General features: G+C 32.4%; 3 protein-coding genes across 10 annotated transcripts in view; 2 read left to right on the top strand and 1 right to left on the bottom strand.

The window, feature by feature from the left end:
• The first annotated feature begins 244 nt into the window (after positions 1–244).
• Positions 245–4,068, top strand: LOC108693457 (probable cleavage and polyadenylation specificity factor subunit 2). 3 transcript variants are annotated; one of them, XM_018202460.1, is made up of 11 exons: positions 245–297; positions 582–848; positions 940–1,099; positions 1,183–1,534; positions 1,652–1,962; positions 2,049–2,308; positions 2,389–2,574; positions 2,902–3,271; positions 3,422–3,616; positions 3,679–3,816; positions 3,976–4,068. In XM_018202460.1, exons 2-11 carry the CDS (start codon positions 700–702, stop codon positions 4,066–4,068), a joined length of 2,214 nt encoding a protein of 737 aa, XP_018057949.1. In that variant the 5' UTR covers positions 245–297; positions 582–699. The 3 variants fall into 3 exon arrangements, with proteins under 3 accessions (XP_018057949.1, XP_018058097.1, XP_018058020.1); XM_018202608.1 differs by lacking the exon at positions 245–297 and adding an exon at positions 395–447; XM_018202531.1 differs by lacking the exon at positions 245–297 and having other exon boundaries at positions 544–848.
• Positions 4,069–4,362: 294 nt separating this feature from the next.
• LOC108694477 lies at positions 4,363–6,319 on the top strand. Of its 2 annotated transcripts, none has more exons than XM_018204015.1 (2): positions 4,363–4,560; positions 4,650–6,319. In XM_018204015.1, the coding sequence occupies exon 2, from the start codon at positions 4,761–4,763 to the stop codon at positions 6,072–6,074; it is 1,314 nt and encodes a 437-aa protein (XP_018059504.1). In that variant the 5' UTR covers positions 4,363–4,560; positions 4,650–4,760; the 3' UTR covers positions 6,075–6,319. The 2 variants fall into 2 exon arrangements, with proteins under 2 accessions (XP_018059504.1, XP_018059514.1); XM_018204025.1 differs by having other exon boundaries at positions 4,674–6,319.
• A 347-nt stretch (positions 6,320–6,666) lies between these two features.
• Positions 6,667–10,330, bottom strand: part of LOC108694487 (NSFL1 cofactor p47) — a 24,607-nt gene continuing 20,943 nt past the window's right edge. Inside the window, exons 1-5 of one of the 5 annotated variants that reach the window (XM_018204060.1) lie at positions 8,766–8,829; positions 7,690–8,122; positions 7,323–7,608; positions 7,008–7,211; positions 6,667–6,908 (exon numbers count right to left, since the gene is read on the bottom strand). In XM_018204060.1, the coding sequence (XP_018059549.1) occupies positions 6,779–6,908; positions 7,008–7,211; positions 7,323–7,608; positions 7,690–8,017 (948 nt within the window). In that variant the 5' untranslated portion in view covers positions 8,018–8,122; positions 8,766–8,829 and the 3' untranslated portion in view covers positions 6,667–6,778. Of the gene's footprint in view, positions 6,909–7,007; positions 7,212–7,322; positions 7,609–7,689; positions 8,123–8,204; positions 8,477–8,520; positions 8,830–10,330 lie in introns of those variants that run through there. The other 4 variants (XM_018204046.1, XM_018204038.1, XM_018204050.1 and 1 more) reach the window with 4 other exon arrangements.

Consider the following 10,330-nt stretch of genomic DNA (forward strand, 5'->3'; position numbering starts at 1 on the left):
TATACTTTACATTCAAAATACAAAATTCACATGATTTAAAATTCTTTTTAAATTCTGTTTCTTTTTGCACACTTTCTGTCATTCTTCTATCAATTTCTAATGTTCTATCGATGTTTCTATCGATTTTTTATTGTTCTTCATAAAAGATATTACGATTTATATGTAGTTTATATAATATGTAGTTAAAAAATCTAAGCGCCACCTAGATGAATATACTCAAAATAAACTACCGCGCAGCCTGATATTTTATATGATGGAAGTTTGCTATCATTTGCTATGCATCGGGACTTTAATTAGGTATCTGTATGATTGTTACAGGGTATGGTCAACGCGATGTTGCAAACGCTTTTTAATTGGTCAGTTTGTAAAATTCTTTCTTCTAATTGGTCTATCAAACGCTTCAAAGCATTTGTAACGAGACTTTGATCATAACCATAGATACAAACCGTATTGTCTTTTGTTTTCTAATATTATTGCCCTAAATTTTTAATAAATAGTTCAAATTTAATACAGATGTAATGCAAGTCTGAGTTTAGTATAAATTCATTATATTCGGCAAAATACAAGTCATGTTTTTTTAGGTTAGGATGATAGAAGTTTGAAGGAACAATTTAAAACAATCTTGAAACAACGACCGATACTTGACATATTTCTGGTACCGTTTGAGATTTGCATTTGATATTAAAAAAAATACAAAAAATGACATCTATTATAAAACTTCACGCTATCTCTGGAGCAATGAACGAATCTCCGCCTTGCTACATATTGCAAGTAGATGAATTGAGGATACTATTAGATTGTGGCTGGGATGAAAACTTCGATCAAGATTTCATAAAAGAATTGAAGAGGTGCACTGTTCATGAAAAAAATTGTTATTGTAACAAAAAATATTTTATTTAATTTTCATATATTTATTCCTTTTATTTTTTATGTTTCTAGACATGTACATCAAATAGATGCAGTATTACTTTCATATCCAGACCCATTGCATTTAGGTGCATTACCATACCTGGTAGGTAAATGTGGCTTGAATTGTCCAATATATGCTACCATACCTGTCTATAAAATGGGTCAAATGTTTATGTATGATATATATCAGGTATGTTCTTTTAATACTCAGAAATATAAAAAATGTATATTAGATCAATACTAATATTTTAGTTATTTATATTGATTTTTCAGTCTCGTCATAATATGGAAGATTTTGATCTATTTACTTTAGACGACGTTGATGCTGCATTTGATAAAATTGTACAGCTGAAATATAATCAAAGTATATCAATGAAAGGTAAAGGTTATGGTGTTACATTAACACCTTTACCAGCGGGACACATGATTGGTGGGACAATTTGGAAGATCGTGAAAGTTGGGGAAGAGGATATAATATATGCTGTAGATTTTAATCATAAAAAGGAACGCCACTTGAATGGCTGTGAATTGGAAAGATTGCAAAGGCCATCATTATTGATAACAGATGCATTCAATGCCACATATCAGCAAGCTAGACGAAGAACAAGGGATGAGAAATTGATGAGTAAATTTCATATTTTTTATTTCTTATTTTTTCTAAAATTGTAAATTAAATAGATAAATGTAGAAGATGTGTTTTTAACAGATATATATATTTTTCATTTGCATTTGTGTTATTTAGCTAATATTTTGCAAACATTACGAGGCGGTGGAAATGTACTAGTTAGTGTAGATACAGCTGGTCGTGTATTGGAGTTGGCACATATGTTAGATCAGCTGTGGCGTAATAAGGAATCTGGATTACTTGCCTATTCATTAGCTCTTCTCAACAATGTGAGCTACAATGTTGTAGAATTCGCAAAATCGCAAATTGAATGGATGAGTGATAAATTAATGAGAAGTTTTGAAGGTGCACGTAACAATCCATTTCAATTTAAACATTTGCAACTTTGTCATAGTATGGCTGAATTGAATCAAGTCCCAAGTCCAAAGGTAAATAAAATAATTCTATAATTCTAAAATTTCTATTATTCTTAGATTGTTTGATTTAAAAATTAATTTCAAATTATTATATTTAGGTAGTTCTTGCAAGCACTCCTGATATGGAATGTGGATTTTCCCGAGAATTATTTCTTCAATGGTGCTCTAATCCACAAAACAGTATTATATTAACGAGCAGAACATCTCCTGGTACACTTGCTAGAGACTTAGTAGAGAAAGGAGGTAATCGAAATATTACACTAGAAGTAAAGAGACGAGTGAAACTCGAAGGTATTGAATTGGAAGAATATCAAAAAAGAGAAAAGTTGAAGCAGGAACAGCTGAAACAAGAACAGATGTTTGTATAATGTATATTCATCTATCATTAAGTTATAATTTACATGTTACTAATTATACTTGTAACATATGTTTTATTAGGGAAACTGCAGATGTGAGTTCTGAATCTGAAGATGAAATAGAAGTTGGTGGTAGCAGGGGAAAGCATGATTTATTAGTGAAGCAAGAAAGTAAACCTGGCTTTTTTAAACAAAGTAAAAAGCAACATCCCATGTTTCCATTTGTAGAAGAAAAGATTAAAATAGATGAATATGGAGAAATTATAAAGTAAAGATATTTTTATACACCACAAAATCTATTTAAATAAATACAATAAAAATATCTAATAAGAGTAATTCTACTATTATACATCAAGTCTCTTTCGAAAGTCTATACAATGTGTATATATAAAATATTTTATATATATATGTACGTATATGTATATACGTATATATGTATATACGTATATATTAAAACAATTATCTGCATCTATGTATTTGTATTTTAACAATAATCTATTGCTTGTTTATTTGTTCATTTTTACGAATAAATATGTACTTAATTATAAACTGTAATTAAACTTTTATTCTACTTTATTATCTCTTATTATTACAGACCGGAAGATTATAAAATAGCAGAAACTGTACCTGAAGTAGAAGATAATAAGGAGAATGTAGAAATGAAGCAGGATGAATTCAATTATCATCCAGAAGTAGCAGTGGATATTCCGACAAAATGTGTACAAGTTTCACGTATGATGACCGTTAATGCAGCAGTAACATATATAGATTTTGAAGGTAGATCCGACGGAGAATCTCTACAGAAAATTTTGGCGCAACTAAGACCGAGAAGAGTTGTCTTAGTTAGAGGTTCGCCTAAAGACACAGAGATACTAGCGCAGCAAGCGCAAAGTACCGGTGCAAGAGTATTTATTCCAGGCAGAGGAGAGACACTAGATGCCACAACAGAAACACATATTTATCAAGTAATTATCTTTTCTCTTTTTTTTTTCAATTATTATTTCTATTAATATTAAATGACATGATTCTAATTTTTTTTTCTTATTTTGTTTTTTAATTTGAATTAATTAGAAAATGTCGATATGTCATTATGTGAAATGTATTTTTCATCATAGGTACGTTTGACTGATGCTTTAGTGAGCGGATTGAATTTCTCGAAGGGTAAGGGCGACTCTGAAGTGGCATGGATAGATGCTATGATAACGGCACGTGATCAAGTTTGTCGAGATGCCATTGCCGATACTGAATCTGAGAATGCAATTGATGAAAGTGACAAAATACTGACTTTGGAACCTTTGCCATTAAATGAAGTGAGATATATAGTTGAGAAAATGTAAAAATTTAATTTACATCATAAATTGTACTTTTACAGGTTCCTGGTCATCAAACAACGTTCATAAATGAATTGAAATTATCCGATTTTAAACAGGTTTTGAACAAAAGTAACATTCCATCAGAATTTAGTGGAGGAGTACTATGGTGTTGTAATAATACTATCGCCGTCAGAAGGGTTTGTTTTGTTTGTAATCAGTAAAAATTATTTTATTCATATTGCATATATATACATTTTGCACTTTTATTCAAAAATATATTTGAAAATATATTTATAAAAGTATAATTACTTTAAAAAATATTATAATTAAATAAGTAATTATTGTGTTTATTTTAGCATGAGGCTGGAAAGGTAATATTGGAAGGTTGCATTTCCGAGGATTATTATAAAGTGCGAGAGTTATTATATGAGCAGTATGCAATTGTATAAAGTATACACATACATGTAAAAAAATTGTATTTATATAATAATTATAAGAATTTTCATATCTTATTGATTTTTCCTTACATTTTCCCGCTTTTTTGCACTTCGTAAGAAAAATTTAGAACAATTTTTATAATTGGCGCTTTTTCGGAAAAGTTCTTAGGACTCTAAAAATTCACTATCCAACAGCCAATCAGAACAATGAATTTACGCGCACAATTCACTATGATGCACACAACACACAGTGATAATGCATGTAATGCATGTGCATGTTACATTTTTTAACGTTGTGTACTACAATTTAAGCAAATCATTAAAAGATTATACAAAAAAAATTTATCTGAAATATCGTAATAATCTCGATTCATATTGAAGACGTGACGTTTCAAAGAGAGAAATCAAAAAAGTTGACCTCGAATAACGAGCAATTTATGGTTATGAGACGCTCACTAGCGAGGAATAATAATTTCAGCTAAAATAATGAGATACAAACAGAGAGTAAGAAATACTCATAATTGTGTGCATGTAATAATAGTTACAAATATATGAGGTTAGGTGACATATATCTGTTTATTTTTTTCTTTTAGAATGATCTTTGGATATGATTTCAGAATGATTATGAAATGCAGTACGTAAAAAATTTACCTTAGTCTTGAGAAACAACGTTATATAAGATTAAGAATATAACCATCGACAATATGAGAAAATATTACCAAGCTGCTTTAGCTGTTACAGCAGTAGTAAGCCTCATATCTCTGCTCATCTATAGACATGAATATAACAAGTTGAGGTATGTCTTAGAAGTTTTTAATTATTTCGGGAAACCTGGGCCAAGAACAGCAGATGCAGGTTGTACGAACTTTAATACAACTTTCACCATATTCAATACAAAATTCGATGAACCGATTCCTTCTTGGCAACGCCTAGAGGATGATTTGTATATATATTCTGCATACAGCATCAATGAAAAGGAAATACGGGTAGTTGGACTTGGGACCATAAACAGTGTCTCAAATATGCAATGCCTTGTCTTCTTTGAAAATGAGAGTAAACCTATACTGGGGAGTTTTAGATTTATTCCCATTGGCAATGCAATTACTTTAAGTTTAGGAGAAAATTCAAGATATGGAGGATATCATTTTGTTTGTACATACATTAGTGATGAAACCCCCACTGGAATAACATTTGTTACAAAGTCTAACAAATATCTTAATTATGCACCTATTTTTCCCATAAAAATACAGCCACGGAGCTTAAGCCACAGTAGGATAGGAGTGTGTTTGACACAATCATCAATGAAACCAACAAAATCAATAGATATGATAGGTTTCATCAGCTTCCATGCATTGATCGGTATGGATAATTTCATCATATATGATTCTGGAATTTCAAATGAATTTAATAGTAGACTAAAAGAAATGGCAAACGATCCAACTTCTTTTTGGAAATTTACATATACCGTTATACCATGGAACTTCCCTTTCATGGAGATTGATCAAAATATCATAAGAGAAATCATTGAAACAGATTGTTTATATCGTACATACAACAAAGTTGCTTATGTTATTGCTCTCTCATGGAACGAGTATGTAAACTTGAAGTACCATCATGCAATGATCGATTTGTTGGCAGATTTCAAACAAACTAAATTAATAGCCGATCGCTACAAGCTCAAAACTATGACTTTTTGTACGCAGCAAGTTGACAATAAACAATATGCCAATTCTACACTGACAGTATTGAAGAAAACTAGAACTGATATAAACGCTCTGAAAAATCGTTCTATTTACATACACAAGCCATACGTATCATTGCAGAATTCTCATGTGTATGTAAAAGAGATAGGAAATGATTTGGTTGCTGTGAATCAATACATGTATTGTGATAATTATAAAGAGAATCAAGAAGTAGAAGATGTCACAATTTTGAGATTTGCCCAAGATATACAAAACTCGTCAATCCTTAGAAAATATCTTGGACTTTACAAACTGCTTGATGCGGATATAAAGTGATATGGAATTTTATGTGACTAATATTAAATTAATATTTGCACAAGCTTGGATAGTGCTCCACTTGCATACTATTTCATTCATACATATATAGATATTTCATAATTATATGCCGTCTTTCATATTAGGTGCCTTAATCATCATAGTTATACAACTAGTCATAACATTATCAGCTATTTTAATATTTTGTACACATTTCAAGTTTTAAACTTAAGCTGTAATAAAGCATTCCTACTTGTTACTTCCAACTGTTCCACATCTTTGTATTTTTTATGTTGTAACATAATTATAGCAGCCCAGACAACAAAAATCCAAAATACAAGATGTCTTATGTAACATTTTTGCAAAAATTGTCTAAAAGACGTCTCCATCTTGAACTTTGCGTTATATGGGAGCGAATGTATCGACAACATACATTAAAACAATTCTATTAGATATAAAAATTTTAATTAATGCTTATTGGAAATTAAATTAAAAAAACTTAGCTAATCTAGTTTTTAGACTTTTATAGTAAATTTTAAATATTGTTGAATTTAAAATTAATATACGCAATCATAGGAACTAGGTGATATACGATAAAAGAAAAGAGAACATATAAAAAAAAGGTTCTATATTCCTAATAAAAATACATAGAAATTTTATTTTTAAGCGATTTAACATATATTTGGTATCTAATCGTTACATCAATCTAAGAATTTAAAAAAAGTTTATTTCAGTCGTTGCATTATAGCCGAATTTTGTAAACCAGCTTCTTCAATAGTTTTATCTTCCGCAAGTTCCTTTGTTGGATATACGGTTAATAAACTGAAATCCCTTAAAGCATACTGAGGTCTCATACTGGTATTATACGTTAAGAAAAACTCTTTTCTTTCAATCTTTCGACTAACTTAGAAAAGTTGTAAGCACAATTAAAAACATTTTAAAATTAAAGGATACGTTATTACATATCGTCTAAGATCAGCGACTGTATGCGATAGGTTAAATTGAGCCTTTACAATACTGCCGTCTGCAAGACGGATTTGTAATGTTGTAGTTGGCTTTGAAGCATCTAGATCTAGTTCTTTTTTCGCTTGCGCTTCATTGGCTGCTTGATCAGCAGGATCTGTTGGAACCGTCATGCCCACAGTAGCTGGTGATGGACTAAAATATTTGTTATTTACAGAAATAGAATTTAAGAAATACAGAAATCAAATTCGAGATCAATTACAGGATCTGATTCCTAATAATAATAAAATAAATCTTTAGCCGTACCTTCCTAACATGTGCCCCTTTCCAGAGAAGGCTTTCACTTTGGTTTTCGGTGGAACATAAGTCTCATGACGATGATCCTCCATATCGAGTCGAACTTCTGCACCTTGTACCTGCTGACGAATCTCTGCTGGGATCTCACCTCGTTTAATGGCATCTAGAAAGCCTCTATTTTCAGCTTCCTCGTACGATCGTATCTCACTATCATTTATTGTAAATCCATCTTTCCACAGTTTTAATATAATAAGACCGCTTGAAGATTGTTGATCTACATTTGCTCCCATTACCACTATTATTACATACAAATTGTAATAAACATTTGTTTATCAATTTTGCGTCAATCTTTTGCAAAATAAACACTTGAAAATACCTTCGCTATCCGAGCTAGTTTGACCTAATTTATATCCCGTGCCTATGAACGTATTCGGCCTTTGTTGACCTCCTAGTTTTGGGGGATCTGCAGCGATAGATTGCTCTTGACATGATTTGAATATGTCGCTGACAATATCTTTCTTCTTCTTTCCTGGTCCTAGAACTTGCTGTCCACTGTGTTCAGAACCGCCTGCGTAAAATGCCTGACCCTCTTCCTCTTCAGAACTGCTGTCACTACTCTGAAGATCGTTTAATGTTCCAAATCTGGGCTTGGATTTGGTACCCTTCGACTCCGTCGAGTCAGATTTCGTTTGCTTATCCGACATTGCGCCCTTATTATCTTCTGATCCTTCCGCTTGCTGCGTTATATCGATAGTCTCGGACACTAGTTCAGCTGGCTCATCATTTTCATAGAAACTCGTCAAGGCAACCTACAAAGAAACTACGTGCCAATGCGTGTGATAAGATTGTCGAAGAAAATTTCGACAATCTCATTACACGAAGAAACCTTACAGTGGTACGACGGGTCAAGCTTCGACAAACTTGTAATCTTATATCCCGCCGATAATGGTTACCGTCGTCACGAACTTATCGTGAGTTTATAGGAGCTACGTGAGAGCTAAACGAAAGCGAATGCGTCAGGGTACGACGCGAGTGTAAACGTCAGGGAAGACGACAACGGCCGAGCCGCCGGGCAAACGATAAGAGCATTATAACGGATGCGACAACAGGTTATAAAACTGGTGCCGAGATTATTGCGGAGCGCGTCGCGTACGAATGAGAGAAAAGCCTCGGTCCCCGATGCGTTTCGTAAAATGTGCTGTCTCACCTCGAGCTGCCAAGCGGATGACTCAAGGTAAAATAGCGCTCTCTCGGCGTCAACACCAGTTACATCCGCGAATTGCGAGACCAACTCGTCGCGGCTCGCCATTCTCTGCAAATGTTAAAAAACTCACGATGTCTATTCACCGCTTTCTCTCTTTCTCTCTCTCTCTCTCTTTTTCTTTTCGCTCCTTGCGATCCCGGTCGCGACGAATCCACCCTGCGTGGCCGATTCTATATAAGCTAACGCACCTTTCACTCTATATTCTACGTCAATTTTCTCGATCTATCCGCCTGTCATTAGTGTCCATTCCCATTTTCCCCTCATAATTAGTTCCGCGCGGAATTGAACCGGATGTGAGTAGGTAGAGGAAGTCCGTTCAAACGACGTTTCCGCATGAAGCGCGCTCCCGCCCGCATTTTGGAAACTGGTTTGTATCCATGGGTGGCGACTCCAGTATAGTTGGTATGGAGTACTCCATACACTGAATGATTCTATGTATGGAATTCCATACATTGAATTTCATATCTGTATGATATTTAGTCGGGGAGAAATTTAGAAATTAGAAATTGTAATTTAGAAATTACAAACATACGAAAAATGCCACTGCATTGCTTGAAGGATGTAATGCAATTTTTACGTGACAATCTCGAGATCAGAGATCTTGTATCAGAATATGTAAAATTTATTCGTTCTTTTAACGATTCCTTCAACTTGTTCGAATGAAAGATCATTTTCTTATAATATTTAAGACATTTAAAAAGTTATCTTCGATCAACAATGAAATAAAAATGTAAATCGTATTGCACATTTATCATTGTACATTTATCGAAAAATAGCCGAGTTAAATATAGTATATATAAGTTAAATATAGAAGAGCTCATTAATAGTTTTATTTAAAAAAAATAAAATTAGAGCGGCTATTTTTGCCATGTAAAAAAGATATGTATAAGGAAATATATTTATCCCCCCCACCTTTCTCTTCTCTCCCTCAATCTATCCTCGGGAGCTCTATACACTGAAAAATTTTACTTCGCCACCCCTGTTTGTATCAATGCGATCAGTATATGAATGATTGAATAAATTCAAGGTTGGGAAATAACGCATTACTTAATTGTAACGTCATTATCATTTACTCTTATTTTTTTTCAGTAATAAATGGGTATAAACAATTAACATTACATTTTTTAATAACGTTAATATGATAACGCTTACTTTTTTTAAGTAAACAAATTATATGTATTGTCTAGCTGCATACTAGATACTATTCTCTCGAGCGGAAACGTAAAAAGTGGCAATTTTTATTTATGTATGTACATACTCTGATAGCAAAGCCTGTGGAGACAGATTTTGAACAAAGCCCATTACCAATTTTTGATTGCAGAAAGGCACCAATTATATACAGAATTTGTATTATCTGACATTGTCAGCAAATTGCTGTCAGAAATATAACAAAGCCTGCTAGACAGACTATTCCATACAGCACGTTTAAATATAATTTTCATTGCAGAAACATAACATAATTTCAATTTCAATTGACATATATCGATATGTATTTGACACGAAATGATAAAAGCAAATTTAATTTCAATTTGCTTACGTATATCTGATATGCACCTGAAAGGTAACAAATTAGTGTCGTTGTTATATGTGTAAGAGAATATCAGTTTGATATCAGTTATGCATTTGACACTATATATTTCGATTTCATTGAATAACTTCTAGTACACGAGCTCGATATTTTTATATCTACATTATAATTAATATTATTACATCAAAAATATCCTAATAAACGATACATTTACAACAGTATAAA

Source organism: Atta colombica, unplaced genomic scaffold, assembly GCF_001594045.1.
Source record: "Atta colombica isolate Treedump-2 unplaced genomic scaffold, Acol1.0 scaffold1, whole genome shotgun sequence".
In the NCBI taxonomy this organism is placed as follows: domain Eukaryota; kingdom Metazoa; phylum Arthropoda; class Insecta; order Hymenoptera; family Formicidae; genus Atta; species Atta colombica.

Coding starts and splice junctions, on each gene's coding strand:
- LOC108693457 (XM_018202460.1), top strand. CDS start 700: ATGACATCTATTATAAAACTTCACGCTATCTCTGGAGCAATGAACGAA. Junction 1,535..1,651: donor AAGGGATGAGAAATTGATGA/GTAAATTTCATA, acceptor TGTGTTATTTAG/CTAATATTTTGCAAACATTA. Junction 2,575..2,901: donor GAATATGGAGAAATTATAAA/GTAAAGATATTT, acceptor TTATTATTACAG/ACCGGAAGATTATAAAATAG.
- LOC108694477 (XM_018204015.1), top strand. CDS start 4,761: ATGAGAAAATATTACCAAGCTGCTTTAGCTGTTACAGCAGTAGTAAGC.